Source organism: Pterocles gutturalis, unplaced genomic scaffold, assembly GCF_000699245.1.
Source record: "Pterocles gutturalis isolate BGI_N339 unplaced genomic scaffold, ASM69924v1 scaffold16224, whole genome shotgun sequence".
NCBI lineage: Eukaryota > Metazoa > Chordata > Aves > Pterocliformes > Pteroclidae > Pterocles > Pterocles gutturalis.
Window position 1 is genome coordinate 104,280 of NW_010136102.1, and position 17,592 is coordinate 121,871.

The 17,592-nt window shown below is 40.9% G+C and overlaps 1 protein-coding gene across 1 annotated transcript in view; it reads left to right on the plus strand.

Moving 5' to 3' along the window:
- Positions 1 to 16,558, plus strand: part of B3GNTL1 (UDP-GlcNAc:betaGal beta-1,3-N-acetylglucosaminyltransferase-like 1) — a 118,572-nt gene extending 102,014 nt beyond the window's left edge. The window contains exons 8-11 of the mRNA XM_010082188.1: positions 356 to 491; positions 10,581 to 10,649; positions 11,982 to 12,056; positions 16,478 to 16,558. Coding sequence (XP_010080490.1) covers positions 356 to 491; positions 10,581 to 10,649; positions 11,982 to 12,056; positions 16,478 to 16,558 — 361 coding nt within the window. The remainder of the gene's footprint in view (positions 1 to 355; positions 492 to 10,580; positions 10,650 to 11,981; positions 12,057 to 16,477) is intronic.
- Positions 16,559 to 17,592: the final 1,034 nt, after the last annotated feature.

The following is a 17,592-nucleotide window of genomic DNA, read 5'->3' on the forward strand; positions in this document are numbered from 1 at the left end:
AACTGGGTGGTGGTGGCCAGTTGCCACTGTCAGTGTTAAATTTGATTACTGAAGCCACGGTTTTTCATCTTCTTGTGGGTTAGGGTTCTTGAAAATAATAGTGGCTTAGCTACAGCTTCAAATCTATCCTAATGATTTTTGTCTGAGAACATCCACAGAATTTCTTTCTTTTCTAGCAACAGTTTACATTTCCCTCAGAAATGTCTAGTGTAAAGTTTTGGTGTGATTTTTTTGTATCATGTGTGAATCAGTTTGGTCAGGTTTATCTGTATGTGAGTATGTACATATGTATGTAGGTATATAATAATGCTAAAAGTTTTAGGGGCCAAAATCCACCCTTTTTCTAACTCTCCAGGGGAACCATCTGGAATCACCGAGTCAGGTTTCTTGAAGAGAGAGTCCTGAGCTCCTGGACATCATTCACCATTTGGAATGCTGGCAAGCAAGGCAAGAAGCTCTACAGAAGCTTGTCACCAGCTAATCGGAAAAAGGTGAGCTCATTAAGAGTTGGGTGGCATCTGTAGAAAGCCACTTTCTTCTCTTTCATGTGCCTCCTTGCTTCTTCTAACATAATGTAGCAAATTTCTCATAGGATATTGTATGTCCAGAGAACTAGTTGATGATGAATATAAATTGGGAAAATTCTCAACGTTCTGCATAGTGTATTTCTTCTTTTAAAATGCGGTATTACATTATCTAGAGCTTACGGTGTGTCTGTAGTGCAACATACGCACCCGTGTTCCTGCTTGCCGGTGACTAAGCACAGTACTGGGTCACACACACTGTGTAAGTCTTTATGACCTGCTGCTCTGTAACTAACCATGGAGTAGCCAGGTACCCAAGGTGAGTAGAATAACACTTTATTTGGATGGTACACGACTAAACTACCTTGTCCAGGATTATTCATACATATATAATATTTTCCTAGTTCCTAAGCGGGTACTGGACGGGTCCCTATCAGATGCTGATCAGCCTGGTTTGTATGATGAGGAGGAGTTGTACTGTAACTCCCTTTCCAGAAGCTTGATTGCTTGAAAATAGGGGTGGGCGCAGGGTGAACAGGCGAGTAGAGACTATTGTACGTTACTATCTAATTCAATTTACAATCAATTGAAAACAGGGAGGTTACTTATATTTGACAATGACAGGTATTTCTCAGGAGAGATTTGTCTGAGAGTTTAAATACCTTCCTCTTACGGCGTTTTCTTTTGTGTAGTGACTTTTTGTTACATAAAGGCCTTCGGGCTAATGTCAAATGGCTGTTTCTTATCAAGAGCTACAAAACATTCATTTTATTACCAAATGTGTTTTCTTTTCTAACAATATGGATGGGAAGACTAAATGACAAATATCTATATAAACCTGATTAATGTAGTGGCCCTCAGACCACACACATATAAAAAGAAAAAAAAAGAAATCTGTGTACCCGTAGTTGAAATTTCTAAATAGACATGGGAGACACGCACATAGTAAATATACAACACCAGAACTGAACCTGAATTTGATACTCCAGTGCCATCCTTCTTTCATTGCCATCATGTGGACGTGGGTGAACTGCATGGAGGAAGATTAAACGCTGTGTGGAGTAAGATTAAACCCCAGTCAGTCAGTTTATTCAAAGAGAACAGAACCATCCAGGAAACATATGGCGTTATCTTGGTCATGCAGTGCATTGTGCACTTGACTTGGGGGGGGTTTATTAAAATGTTCTCTTTCGTTAGTATTTTGCAGTGCACTTTGTGAATTCTACTAGCTTACTAGCAACCATTGCGCTTTTCTGTTTACAGAATTATAAGAATTATAAAGTAAGTTCCAAGGGAAGGGAAGGCAGCTTGTCTGGTATAGAATCATAGAATCATTAAGGTTGGAAAAGACCTCAAGGATCATCAAGTCCAACCGTCAACCCAACACCACCTAACTCACTAAACCATGTCCCTAAGCACCACATCTGCACGTTTCTTGAACCCCTCCAGGGATGGTGACTCCACCACTTCCCTGGGCAGCCTGTTCAAATGCCTCATCACTCTTTTGGTGAAAAAATGTTTTCTAATATCCAGCCTAAACCTCCCCTGGCACAACTTGAGCTGTGCAGGGATTTTTGAGATGTTATGGAAAAAACAGACTATGTTGGGTTTGTAGCAGTCTCTCACCATCTTAGGTGTTGGATTTTTTGGGATTTAGCTGGTTTTTTTTTTTGTTTTTTTTTTTTTTTTTTTTTTTTTTTTTTTTTTTTTTTTGTGCCAAGCCAAAATGGAAATTGAGATTAAGACAGAACACCTCTCTAGCTTTGGGTTACATTTGTCACCTACTTCTGTAAGTGACTCATTCAGGACTTCACATCCTGTTCAGCAAAGACAATGAGCATTTGAAGATGTCACCGCAGAGATGATAAAAAAAGGCCAAGAGAAAAAGAATATTGGTGGGTTTTTTGCCATTTTTCTGCCAAAGAACTAAAGCTTACCTCTTCTTCAGTAAGGACCAGCCGTCATTCCCAGTGTGCGAGCACTGACAGTGTGGTTCTCATTAACTGGATCTTGACGTTCCTTCCAGCTGACCTTTACATAACGTTTGCTTTGGCAGTGTTGCAGGCTGTGATGCTATTTTGCTTCTGTCAAGGTTACAATCGCACATATTCCAGTATGCTTTAGCTTGGTATTGAAATATTGCATTGAGCATTAACCCACTAATTACTGGATACCACACCAGGCACACTGAGCCAGCTTACACGCCAGATGCGATTGCCCGTGCCAAGTATGACTCACTGTGCAAACTGCAGAGAGCTACTGCTGAAGCGCAGTCACAGTCTGAACCTTCATAACTTACATAGAGAAATCAGACCTTATCCACTGCCTGACGTGTTATCTGAAGTATTCAGAAGTTTTCTCGATAACCAACGAGGATAAATGGCTTCAGAAAGTGACTTGGATCATCCTAAGTGAGAGCAGAGGCCTAGCTTTTAGATAGCTAATTTCTGATGAAATTGGGTTTATCTCTAGTGATAAAAGCAGTAGTTCTATGTCATTGTTCAGGCTCTTTATGATTGCCATTGTCACTTCCTTGGCTTTTCCAAAAGTGAGATCCCAGATCTATCCTTCTCGGTCAGAACTGAAGCTCAAATGAGATCCTGGTGTTTCATAGTAAGCCAGTGACAAAAAGCTGTAGGAGTGGGTAAAACATCTCACTTCTCCATGTGCTAATCAAAGGATTATGCTGCTGGAGCTTCAGGAAATATATTCATAAAATTTGCAGTACATAATTCAAGGCAGTTTTCATTTTATTCTAAATTAGTAAAAAGAAGCTAGTTAAACTCCATGTTATACTTTTCTTCAAAAATCCTTCAGGTATTTTGTGACTAATCTTCAATTCTTGCCAAAGACTCTAAAATCCCATATGAACAAAGGTTGTAAATAGTTGTTGCTTCATCCTTTCCAACCGTAAAAACAATGAAATACTTTTCCTGTCTCACCCCTTAAAGACTACCTTAACAAGATTTAAGTGTTCAGATATTCTGTTAATTATGAGAGCACGAGAGATTCAGTATCATTGTGAATCTACAAGTAAAATCTAGTGTTGTCTTGTAAATGGAGATATGAATTCATCAGTTATGTAAACCAGACACCTTTAAAATACAATTCCAAAAGCCCCTAAAGACAAAATATGATACATTACATCAATACAATTGCCATTTCTCCTCTTGAAGGTCCATCTGTGTAAACCAATGTGATCTTAAAAGGTCTAATACCCTTTAAAATCCAGGTAAAATTGCCAAAATAAGCTCTGTAATTTAACTGTCTAATTATAATTTCAGTTGTTTGTATACCTGAAGTCAGTTTAGACTCCTGAAGATTTCCCTATGCTCTGTTTCACTGTTGCTGCATCCTTCTATTGAGATTCAGAATTTCATTAAATGTCATGAGACTGATTTTGGTTGGACTGTGGAGTCACAGCAGGGTTGTTTTCTAAATTGGCACTAGGTACCTGTAGAAAATTTAGGACACATACTCCTAGAATAAGTAATAAAACTCCCCAAAAAAACCTCTTACATACTGCTTATATTATTTTGTCATTGTGAAAAACCCCTAAAATCTACTAAACCTTCAGGAAGAGAAATAATTAGTTTGAAATGTCAAACTTGGGGCATGTAGGAAAACATCTTTTTCAAAAAAGAATGTTTCTAGTATTTTTAGAACCGGATAAACAAAGAAATTGTATTTTGTATACTGACTAGGTTTTTGTAGGATGTTTGAAAAGCATAAATATGATGTATGCCCAGCAGCCTTGTTTCTTAGAAAACAAAATTTTTAGCAATTCCAGGAAGCAGCAGTCTTTGTATGCTCATACTCACCAACAAATTATTACTTTAGCTTGTTTGGAAAACAGTCTGAATTTGAATTATGACTATGTTAAAAGAGAAAAGGACACCTAAGCACTCTTCTCTCTTTTCCTTCAGACATCTCTATGGTGAATATTAAAATAATGCTTTGTCTCCAAAGTGTTCAGGCAAAAATCCAAGTCTCAGTAAACAGCAACACAAGAAAAAATTATTCAACTAGTAGGTTTTTTATGAATTAATTAGCAGGATCTCGGTATTCTTAGGGAAATTCTGTTTCCTGGCTGTCCCCTTCTTGATTCACGCAGTTGACAGTGGTTCAGTATTAGCATTTCTGCAAGAATGAAGTCAAACAGACCTTTTTTTGTTTAAAACACATCCGTCTTGTCTAGAATTTGCAGCTGAAGATGGAAACCAAATGTTTTTGGGATGCTCCATGTGCCTGGAGGGTTTCTGAGCTGTCTTGTCTGCTCTTTTATTCTCCATCAAACTTTAGCTAAAGGGAGAACTTCAGCATTAACATTTTGTGTCATTTCCGATAGCTGAAAATAGTGCTCAAGTAGCTAACAGAACGGGAGGGGGAAACGAAGTAAGCATCAGCTAATTAGTGGCATGGAAACAGTACCAGTACATAGCCAGCCCATGAAGTTTCTCTATGACAACACTATCTGCCAGTGGCAAACTTGAAAGCTTCAAGAACATATTTTGTACACCCTTTTCCCTAGCTCATTAACTCATTAAAATCATCTGTTACTTTCTCTTTACCGTTCTCTAAGAACAACCTGACTAAACCATGTACTTCAACTAGGACCCTTCAGCTCACTCACAAAAGCAAGAAAAGTTCAAGTTTTGTAGCATTTTAACTACTCTAAAGTATGTGTATGGCAGTATGAGGGACTGAAGTGAGGACAATGTAAAAGCAAAGAAACATAAATAAAGGGAAGAATATTACAACCACCTTCCTGTGGAGCAAAAGGTAGAATGACAGCGTGAAAGTGAATTAAAAGAGAGGCTAGAGAACAAGGAGAGATGAAATTTGAAAGCTTCAGTTAAATCTGGGTACAAAGCATCCTAAAATGAGATGGGGTAAACAGGAGACTTCATTTTGGACGACAGAGAATACTTCATGCTGAAATGCGGCAGGGCAATCTCCCTGCTGCTTCCATTCGGAAAGATGCACTTTGTGCAACGTCCGTTCTGTCAGCACAGAGGCATGCACGCTTGAAAAGTTACCGGCATAACTAATGTAGTTATCTGTTCTAGAGACATGAGACACTTGCAACTAGTTCCCACACTGTTCTGTATAAAGGCAGTTGTGTGCTTTACGTAACATGGGAAATGTTGTATGTATGATATCCAGAGGCTTATTTTGCATGTTGGATTCAAAATTCTCGTGAGCGGTTTTGTTGGGTGTACGTGCAAAGAGGGAGGATGCTGCTGGACTAGTGTCTTTAAGCGGAGTCATGAAATGCATGCTTGGAATGTAAAGATACTCACAGCTTCTGTCGTGGCTGTAATGCTAAAGAGGTGAAATAAAAGCAGCACCCTGGTACTGAAAACCGCTCGGATTGTGACTGAGAGCTGCTTGCTAGTTTCATGGTTCTGCTAGTGGCGTACTGGAGATGTTTATGCCTTTGCCCCTCTCTTGTTCTGTTTGTCATTAACTGTATCTATGTAAACTTGCATTACAGTGCCTTCAGTTACTTTGTTTTGACATGAATGGCCAAAATGATGTAACTTTTGCAGAGACGTATATGAACATGCTTTTGAGGCTTTATATAAGTTTGAATGAAAGAATTATAAATAGAATCAAGAGGGTCACTAGAAGCTGAAAATGGATGAAGGATCACATGAGATGTGGAGAGAAGGCAATAGGGAAGATCAGCTCATTAGGATTTTGGAGAGAGCTTGCAGATTGTCCTCTTTAAAGATAAAGATTATGAGACCAATTGATGTAATGAGGAGGGAGAGGAGAAGATGTGCAGGTGACTATTTTTCAAAAGGGTTGACCGCTTTTACTATCATGCTGTACCAAGTTATTCTCTCTCCCTTGTAAAACTTGCCGGTTGTACCCTTCTGGCTGTGACACACCTTGAGAATGGGGTTAGGTTCGTTGCTTTCTGAAAATGACCATTACAGACCTAAAGCAGACCACAGGTGAAAATAAGATGAGGGGGGAAAAAATCCTATGAAGATCATTCAATGTAAAAGGACATTATTAGGTGATAAAATCTTTCAGTTTTTCCATTAGGAAATTGGAGTGGAATGGGAAGTGCAAGGAATCATCCCCCGCAGGAGCCAGCAAGGCCGTAAACAAGTCAAGTATGAAGCAAACAATTTATTCTTGTGTAATAGTAACACAGCTCAAACAGCTAGATAATTACAGTTGCACCCCAAGCCCACTCTTGCTGACTTCGTAGGTTGTACGTTTGGAGTAGGATTAATCTGCTGCCATTAATCTCTTTTTACCACAGGGAGGTCTGATAGTCCCAGCCTGTGTGTCCCTTCACACAGCGGCTCTGTTTATTCAAACCAACCAGCCAGAGAAGTGCTTTTATCTTCCTCAAACGTGTCTTCCCCTAGCAGATTTTTTTTTAGTAAATGTCTTATCTTTTGAGCTATATAAACTTTCTCTTATGAGGGAGAAAACTATTTCTGCTTTTTCCCTTTTGCCTTACACCATTGTTAACGCATGTTGCAATCCATATTTATAAAAATTACCTATAATAATGAAGCAGCTTGTATGTAACAGATACCTAACTATCTCTTGCAGTTTTTAACCGAGAGAAATAAGGTTTTTTTCCTTTGTTTTGGAATTGTGCAGATTTTCATACAAGTGATGTTCAAAACAAAAATATTCAATCATTTAGATAATTTCTTAAAACTGAAGCGTGATCTGAGGACTCGGTAAGCTTCAATGGTGTCATGTTGTCAGAGGCATTGCAAAAGAGCCATTTTGCTAGAAGGAGGAAAAACAAACCAACTAAGACTGCTTTATAGCTTTATAATTCATAGGTTCCTCCCAAAAAAAACGGTTCACGTATGGATAGATGGTCTTCATAAAAGATACAAGAAAGGAGTTCATTAACACAGGAAAATAAATAGGTAACTCAGGGTTTATCCTGATGGTGTAAAGTAAATAGCTCATATAAGCCTGATGCCTTGAGTTTTCCTTATAGGATAAACAACTGTGTGTAAGTCCTGTCTTTAGACTCCAGACACAGATTTTCTTTAATTGGAAAATAAATAGTGTGCAGCAGAGAAAGAGTTGACTTATGTTGTGGCCACCCACATGGTGTAGAGTCTGGCAGAAAAACTGCCCTTTCAGGTCTGACCTGTTTATAATACCCTAAATGTCAGATTGAAGCTGGCTGAATCCACTGAAAATTATACGTGGAGATACCTTCGTAGTAACTCAAAAAAAAAGCCATTTCCATCTTTCAAGGGGAAATTGTCACAGACTTACCTGTCAAGTTGGAGCCTTTTTTTCTCTTTCCACACAGCTGCTGTTACCAGGACTTTCATGTGCTAGATCACCTGGGGACCAGGTGGTTAATACAGCAAAGATAGTTTTACCTGCTTTTCTGCACGTGATAGTACAAGTTATGGCACAGAGTGAGAGGAGGTGTTGTGATTATCTAGTGATACAAGAACCACCCTTGGTTCGGTAACACAATTCCTGCTAAGAAGAAATCTGTGCAGCAGTCAGGGGTTTGTGTTAACTTCATTATAACATGCTGAAGGTGAACAGAGTCATCCTCTCCAGCACGGATCTTACAGCTGAACTCTCAGTTACTGACATTAAAGTGTAGACAGAATTTCTCTTTACCTTATGTCAAAAGTTTTGGTGTTTTGGTTTGGCTTTTTGGTTTTAAAAATCTATAGGAGGATAAGCAGCTGAAAAATAACTTCAATTATTGGCAGATAAGTCAAAGTATCGGACCGTATTTCTTCCCAGAACTCTGTTCGATTGTCCATCAAGACGTATCCTTTTAGAACTGCTAAATTTTGTTCATAGTGATCACAGCTTCTAGGACAGTAAGGCATTAGTGGTGGAACTGCGTTTTGTGGAATATTGGAGATTTGTAAAGGGTGGTTAACACAGAATGACAAGTACACCAGTAAGTAAACCTCTCTTTCCACAGTGGCTTCTACTCACCTTCATATATATATACGTATCTATAAATGTGAGTGTATGTAGACATACAAATAAGACGCGTAGAGGAAATCTTGGGATGTAGTTCACTGTGCTCAGTCCTTGCTCATCCACAGTCCACACCATCTGATTTTTCGACAATAAAGCATTACAGTGGTCATGGAAATAGGGACAGGCATGTAAAGTGTATTAACTTGTGTTTAAAAGAAAAAAGAAAGCTTAAGAGAGGTCTTGGTTCTTAGTCTTTGTGCTTGAAGGGGTTGCCTGTGATTGCTACTGTCTAACCCAGCCTGCATCAGCCACAAAGACCTTGTACAATGTCTAGTAACTTCCTAGTACTGTCCTCGATTCCCTGTTTCTTTCTATTTACATTATAATGCCGCAAACAGGGGGAAGCGTCCTCTGTTTGATCCCTGCATCAAGATCATTCAAAGCAAAAGTCTGGATCTGCTGGCCTCTCATACAGCCCAAAATGAAAATTTAATGTTTCCTTAAGGTTCTGTTATTTCTTTTGGTGCCTCTTTTCAAGCAGCCTCTTTTCCAGGTATGAGTTTCTACTTCTAAGCGGTTCCACGGACTATCCCTGCCCACCTCCCCAGTTTGTCAGCTGGATTGTCCATATTGACTTTGTCTGGTGGTGGTGTTTAGCCGTATGTCGTCCCTTGATATTTTTGTTTATATCCTCTTTCCATGGAAGAGCCGATACTATGGTATTTAAGGATTTGGGTAAAACCTGTTCCATTGGGTAGTGGAAATATCTCCACAGTGTTTTTGATGTAGAAGCATCTTTTATGTTGCAGGAGAATGCAGCTCTACCTGGCCATTGCCTGGAAACACACGTAATGCAGTTCTGTTCCTCTGCAGTTTTGCCCTTGGGCTGGAAAGGTGGCACTCTGCATCCGGAGTGAAGGAGCAATAAAGAACGCAGGAGTTCAGCGTTATGACACCAATGCTGCTCCGCTCTCCTCTGCAAAACAGAATGAGGTCACTTTAGGTAAACGAAAATGATCTTAATCAGAGGAGGAAAATGTGAGAGAGAGATTTGTAGACCCAGAAAGCAAGCCAGCCTTTTGCAGCCTTCTCTAACTTAATAAATTAATAAACAGCTGTCCGGCTTTTCAAATTTTCTCAGCGGTAAGTGTTGTTAATCAATTTTTAATGCAACAATTAAAAAGATAGGAAAACTGCTATCCAGCTTTCACCAGAATAATTGATTTCTGCAAGACCTTAACTATCTTAACTGTTCTGCTTCAGTGTAAAAGTTCTGTCTAGATAATAGGAATAGATCCAGTGGAAGTCAGAGGAAAACTAGCTATGCTTATTTTAAAAAGTCTTCCGAAATGTTACTGGCAACCTAATGGCTCAAAAATGAGGCCACTGTGTATTTTGGATTGCAGGCATTTATTATGCCTGCATATTTATGAGGAATGCAAATAAAAACCCGTCTGAAATATTTGGCAACTAGGGCTGCAAGTACTGCTTCTGTAACTACAATAAGAATAACCAAAATGCAGCAGTAATTGTATGTGTTTAAACACCAAATCTGCTGAAGTTTTCAGTTGAAAAATACAAAGTCCAAAACCATAGGAATTCCCGAGCTCGGTGTGCTGTGGCCTAGGACTGAGGCTGGTATTCCCAGAGCATCCAAAGCAGTAGCTCAGCGCTGGGTATCTGCTGGTAGGTTTTATGCTTGAGCTGGGCAGAAAGAGAAAGGTTTGTATTATCTAACCTTTGGTGTTTAGTGCAAGTGCCAAAATGAGGAGGCTGGGTGCTGGGTTTAGGTTAATAGCATCACTGAGGATGAAGTTGATGAACTCATAGATGTTTTATCTTCCGCAGCCAGTAGCTCAGAGCACCTGTCCTCACGTTCATAAAAACACAGTGTGCTCATGGATAACTGCAAAATTTGCCCATCTCCTTAAGATACACCCAGAAAGCATTTAATAACTTTTTAAGCTCTGCAGGAGGACCGGGGTGCATTGCCCTGTTCCTGGGTTCATTCACGTGTGAGCAGCATTACACAGAGACGCTACAGGTGACGTATCTGCCCGAAGCAAATAACAGTATTGAAATGCCCTGCTTCTGTTCTGCCAGGTAACTGCGTTTTGTGATGTTGATGAAAAGAAAATAACGAAAGGATTCTACACTTACGAAGAATCTGAGGTTAGTTGTAAGTACTCTTGCATTCTTTACTGTCATCTGGATGTGTTCTGGGAAATGTGATGAAAGAACACATCACTGATTTTAAGCATTGTATAGCAACTCATTTTGGTAAGGAAGCTGTGACAGGAGACGAGGTAGCTGGGGATTGATGCTGGAGTGCAAACTATGGAGCCAGAACTATGGACCTCACACTCACTGAAGTCAGCTTAGAAAGACAAAAATATACATCTTCTGAAAGGACTTTAATGATGGGGTAAAACACAGCCTTCATGGACAGTTTTTTCTTTTAGGTGGGAGTAGAATTTGGCTCATGAAGGATAAAAGTCAAATATCTATTAAAACAAAGAAGGCTTCAGTGATTAATTGTAACCTATCTGTATGTTATAGTTGTACTGTATCTGAGCAAGACTTTGAGAGGTTCCCTTGGAGCCTAAAATTTTAGGCAGCAACATTTTATTCCCTAGACAAACAAGGATGGTATTTAAGTGACAATAAACAAACCATACAGAAAAAAAAAAATATTTTCCTGTTGCAGTATTAATTTCATGGCAGCAATTAGCTCAAGACCTGGAGTAAAGTTTTATCCAGATTCAGTCCCTACAACAGCTGGTGAAAAAGACAGTCCTTGGTTTCACTGGGCAGTGGGTCAGATCCTGAGAGTGCAGTTTGATGTTGCAGCTTGGCCAGTCTGCCTGCAGGGGTGGGCTGACTCCGCTCGCTGGCCTCAGCCACACGCTCCCTCTGCTCCGTTTGGAGTGGATCTTGTGGCTAAAGGATGACTCGATTCCGCTCGCTGAGCTGGCAGAAAAGGAACCATCAAAATAAAAGTTTTCCAGCAAGTTGTCTTGTGAATCAAATTACCCCGAGGTTGCACGATTCTTGTATCTGATGGGAGTAGGACTGAGGGAGGGGTAGGGGGAGAGGAGGGGCTCCTCCCCAGACACAGCTTCTGGTTAGACTGGAGTAACTGTAACAGCGTACCTTGCAGTCAAATAAAACAGGGAATTATTTGGGAAAGGGACAAAAATAGAGGCTGGAGGTAAGGAAGAAGCAGTGGAGGAGAGGAGTGAGAACTTCTCCTTTCCATGCTAGATCTGGTGTAGTGTGTAACTTTATTCAAGGAAACACAACTGTATTGATAGATTATGGTAAGAAAGTGAAGTGTCCGTGAATGACTGGCAAAATAATGAGCAGAGGCACATGACCAGCTGGACTGTTTAACATAAGGTCTTAAAATCATTTTTGCCCCTTTTAGTGTTTAGTAGCTCCTAAAACTAAGCTAACAGTAACCCTGTGTGCCTCTTCACTCAATCCTACTGCTTCTTCCTGCAGGAGAGACCAAAACCAAAAATTCCTGTATGTCACTTCAGAGATGCAACTCCACCTTTCATTATCTGCGTGAAGCTGGTGAGTACCCCCTGTCCTGAGCTGGATGTGCAAAATCACTATTCACTCCTTATGAAAACAAATTTCCATTTACTGTAGATGCTTTTCCTAGCTTTTACTGTGCAATTGAACGGTCTTTTTGTCAAACTGGTTGTGCAGAGCATTACAGGGATTTAAAACAGCAGCATTTAGTAAAGTAGTATTAAGAATAATAAAAGGTCCAGCTTCTGGAACGGACCTTGGATCTCTTACCTTCTTGCCCAGCAACATTATACACACAAATGAGGACCTACCTGGCCTCGTTTATACCTAATATTTTGCAGCCCTACGTATGGCAAAGGTTTTGTTTTTTAAATCAGACCTTAAAAGCTGTTTGGTTCGGCACAGCCACTTCTGAAGCCTCTTCTGTGCCTGACTGTGGTAACTGTCTTATTTCAACTTGTTTAATCAACCTCATAACATCACTAGGAGACCATAACCAGCAGTTGTTTTGCTGTTACATTTGAAATAGCAGAACACAATGTAGCGGCCAACACAGAAGTTTTAAAGCAAGATAGCAAACACATTCTGGTTGCAAATGCTAGTGAAGAGGTCTCTGACAGTAACTAAAACCTGTAGCTATGTATAAACACCGACATTCTAACGCTGTCCTAGAGCTGTGCGAAGATTGATTAGCTGAGTCTCATCTCGTCTGCTATAGTCTGCTTTTAACTTCACACTCCCGACTATGATAACTCTGAGATCACAACTATGAGTTGTAAAGCCAGACTGAAAGTACCTTAGGGCATTAGCGTGTACCGTCGGTTGATAAACTCTTGGATAAGCCAGTAATACTACAACTAATTTCATTTTTCATACTGCGTATAATGGTGGGTGGAAGTCCCTGGACAAAACATCTGTGCAACCTGTTATAGAGCACGTTCAGTTTGTGGAGCCCTGACCATGAGACTGTTACACAACATCTTGCCTGAAAACTCTGGTCCATGACGTCAGTTGTGATTTGAGCGTGTTTTCCACTCACGGCCACGGAGCATCTTCTACCTGCTGAGCACAGAACACTCCGGGCTGTAGTATCTCTTAAATAACATGCAGTATTTTCTTTGGAAATACAATTTGGCCTACTGGAAACAGTTTCAGAGTTTGTAAAGTTGCTTCTGTCTTTGAAGCAGCTCACTTTTTAGGAGAATTTAATGAAGTCACTTGTGAAGGCCAAGTACAACGCCACGGGTTAGCCTTTGCTGTATTTACAGATGGAGTTTGACTTGCTTTCTGTGCAGCCCACATCTCAAGGAACAGCTAAAACCAAAACTCCCTCCTTACTTTTCTTTAATCATCTTTTCTATATTTCTTCTTCCAACATACTTTCTGAAAGTGGGAGCATAGGAAAAAACAGGATGGGGGCTAAGTACATAAAATATTAAGACTGCATCAAATGAAAAATGGTGTCTTCTTTTGTGGTAGCTATTGCTGCCTCTCTGATGCTCTTTGCCCAGATTTAGCAAATCAAACTGGGCCAAAAATGTTGCTGTTAGAAGTTAAAGTCCCAGGCTGATGTTAAGAGTGCATTTGAGACATGAAATTCCTCTGCAAAAAGGAGCATTCTCCGGGGCAAACCCCACACTCCCGTCTGGAGAGGTTACAGGTGACCTGTTCTTTTCAGTCTATTTAGGGCAAGCAGCTTTACCCAGCTCTGTGTTCCAGGTCGTGCAGCACGCAAACGTGCAGAAACCCTCAAGAAGGTAAGGACGTTGTGTAGCCAGCTGGCAGGGCAACAGCTTCACCCGAGCTCCACGGTGCGTGGAACTGTTGGCAGTTTATGTAAGGCAGAATTAGCTGCAGATCCTCTTAGCTAATTCCTTAAACAAAAGCCATTAACAAATTCCTAAACATCCCAGACTTCCAAATTTATCTTTATTATTTACCAACACAAGTTCAACATCTTTCTGAAGAAGAAAGTGTCCTGGGGCCTCATTGTCTTTTATTTTGCTGTTCGTGGTAGGGGATTATTTTCAGTTTTGATATAGACAAAACCTGCATGTTTATATGAAGCTCTAAGCGGGTAATTCTGAAGATTAGATATGTTTATTAAGTGGGTTGTTTGCAAGAAATGACTCCCCTGGCCATGTACTTGGAGCAGTGTTTGCTTATTTATTTTTTCAGGCAGTTCCTCCCTTGCTAGCATTGTTACTATAGAAAATAACGTTTGGAGCAGCAGTCATCCTCCATGATCTTTGCTCAGTTTGCATTTTAAAATGGCTTCACAAAGGGCTACAGCTGAAGCTCTGCGCTGTGTGCGCACATCCATAAATCTTTGCTGAAGAGAGGAAGATGGTGGCTTTAGCCCATCGGAACCGCGCAGCAGCTGCAGCACCGCTGCGCCCGAGGGTCAGCCCTGGGTGTTTTCCCTCCCTTTGAGCTAAAAGCAGAGCGCTCAGGAGTCATGCACTGTGCCCTGTTTCGGCACGGATTCCAAGTGCTTGAAATGAAAGAGATTTTTATTTTTCTGGCTGAGTAATTAAACTAGTTTGCTTGTATAAAGTTTTCACTGAATTTGCTGTTGGACCCGTCCCTGTAAAACCCTGCGTTGTTCTGCCACCTCACACTTGTGCTCTGGGGATGGGGGGTTTGGCTTTTTTACTCTCCTGCTTAATTTAGCATCTGGGCTCCTTTACATATTTTCTTTTAACCCTTCTTTAGAGCAGGTTGATTTTTCAGCAAGGTAAATGCAACGGTTTTGTACCCTGTGTCCTCAGTTGGGAAATCCTGGGTTTATGAAATCATTAGTGGAGACGCAACGTCGTAATCAAGGCTTACATTTCTGAGTAGAATTCCCTGGTGACGTGAGGGGTAGGTTTTGCGGATGGACCAGTTTGGGATCTTAACTGAATTGTGAAACCAGGACCCAGACCTTCAAAGTATTAAATACCATCAAGTATTCTTGATTTCAAGAAGTAAAAAAAAAAAAAAAAAAAAAGCCAACATCTATCGCAATCAGGGCCTTACTGCTCAGATAAGAAATTGGTTACCTTAGGGACGTGGAGCCCTTCCTTAAAAAGTCTAGTGCAGCCCTTTGCTGCCCTTCTCAAATTAGTCATTAGCTATTCTGATTTCTTTTTTTATGGTTAGTAAACATCAGAGCTCAATTATGAGCTTTATGACTAGTGGTTATGGGTTTTGTTGTAGTTCTGGATCAGATTATATTTTCTTTTTGTATTTTTTGGCATTTGCAGTGAAAATAGAAGCACATGGCAGGTAGATGAGAGTTGCAGAGGAGAAAGGGGAGTTAATCTGGGATCCTGAGGCACAGCACGCTGCTCTGGGCAAGAGGTTTGGTATGTACACGTGCAGTGTTTCCTTTCCTCTATGAATTCCGGCAGCAGAAACAACACAGAGGTTTGGAGAAGGTCAGCTTGTTTTGTTATGAGAGTCCCTGTTGATGGAGATGGCCACGTTCCTTGGCTGGAAGGCTTCCAAGCACCACCAAACCCGAGGAGCGTGTTTATAAGCAGTTCAGCTGATGGGTCCAAGGCAGCTGGGAAGCTGGATGTACACTCCTCCATGGGAGACAGAAACCTTAGTTTCTGAAGTCAGGCTCACTAAAGATCCCAGGGCGATTTATTTGAGTGCAGTTATTCCAGCCAAAGTCTAGCGTTCCGCTGCCTTTAGTTCCACAGTTTCTGTTGGACTCGGGTTTTGTAACTTCCCGTCCTAAACGCTTGCAGTACCGTTGTGCGTTGTTAAAACTTCAGTAGTGCTCCTCTGGGCCAACCAAAGAACACCAGCGGCCTCTTTACCTACCTCCTACAGCATTACGAGCTTTAATTCTTTGTTGTTGTTGTTTTGGTGATATTCCTGAAGATCAGTAGAATTAAGGACTCCAGGAAGCCCAAAGCAGAAATGCTGAGAAATGCTGACGGTGGCAGGTTTTCTGAATGACATCACTGCCTGGCAAGATTGCTCATGAAGCAAACCTCCCAGGTTCCTGTTCAGATAATGCAACTCCGGCTCAAAAGGAAACACCTTTGACTATGCAAAATATTTCAGGAGCTCGATGAAAGGTTTGTTTCATCAGACAAGCTAATTATTGTTCAAAAATTTTTAAAAAAATAATCACTGTTTTGTCAAACGCCTTCCCTGGGTCCATTCTCTGAACATGCCTGCATTAGCCAACAAGATTTGCAGACACCCAACACAGTCTCGGTGTTGTACTTAGCAGCAGGAGTTGTCCAATATCCCCTCCCTCCCTCCATATTAATTTGAACACTAATTTTTCAGCATACACTTAATTTTTGAATGGAAACATTTCTGAGCCTTGGTTTACTTACATTTAGTTCTGCAAATGGTTCTTGAGACCACAGAAGAAAGTCCCGAATTACCAAAACCTGTTCCAACCTGAACTGACTTTGTCTGGTTGATCTAATTCTCTTTTTCTTCCCTCCCAGGATTTGACAGGTGAAGCATTTGAAACAAACCTGAACACGCTGAACTTGAAGGAAGGGGTGGATTATTATCACTTTAACTGAAACCCAAGGTAAGGCAGCGATACTGAAGCTGTGTTATCCTCTGCCTATCTGTGTGTAGGAAGACTGCAGTGTTCTGAGGCTTAGAATTTTTTGGTAATTTGTGTTTCATTAAATGAACCTTGTTCTAGGTTCTAGTTACACCACAGATAAAGCTATTTGCTCCTTTTACTATTGCACATCACTTGTTTACCAAACTCAGTCTGATTATTAAATTGTGTTCTAATTTAAATAATGATCAAATACCAGCCATAAGATTACAAGAGGACTGTTACCATAGGGAGGCCTTAAAAATGCGCCGAGCACAGCCTGTAACCACTGGAAGGGTAAAGAGAGGCTCCTGCCAAACACTGCTGGGGGCCCTCAGCCCTTCCCTGCCCCTGCCTCATTTCCTGCTGCTGGGAGCAGCTGGCGCTGGCCGAGGCACAGCTCTGCCCAGGGCCGGTGCGGAGATCCAGCCCTGGCCCCCTCCGATGCTGTGCGGAAAGGACGGTTGTGCCCGTGCCATCGTCCGGCACCCAGGTGAGCACACGTACAGACGCTCACAATTTTCACTGGACCTTCTCCGGTGTTTCTGAACAAGCAGGCTTTGCCTACACAGCTCGAGGTTTTCTTGCAGCAGGGACCTAGAGGTGTAACTCTGCAAAACCAAGATCTTTCGAGACTGTACTAGAACCTTCCCTTTTCATGCCAGTGTAACACCACAGGGGCTGGGGGTTCAGGAGTATTTCCTCTGCGGCAGTGCCAGTCAGTGAATAACACTGATCCACATGGAATTTCATCTGCCAGTCCAGGTTGCAAGTATACTTCAGAAATACTGACTAATATAATTTAGAGATATCTTCTTAAAAAGGGAAAAAGGGAGACAGGTTGTAGTTTTGGAATGAACACCTGCAATGGAAGATTACTGCAGTTTGTGGCAGGTACTTCACGGAGAAACAGGCTTGTTTTTACCTCCTCTGCTTGAATTTTTCCTTCCTTTCAGATTTTCATCGATGTGTATTTGTGTATATCTATCTATACACACAGGCGCTGTT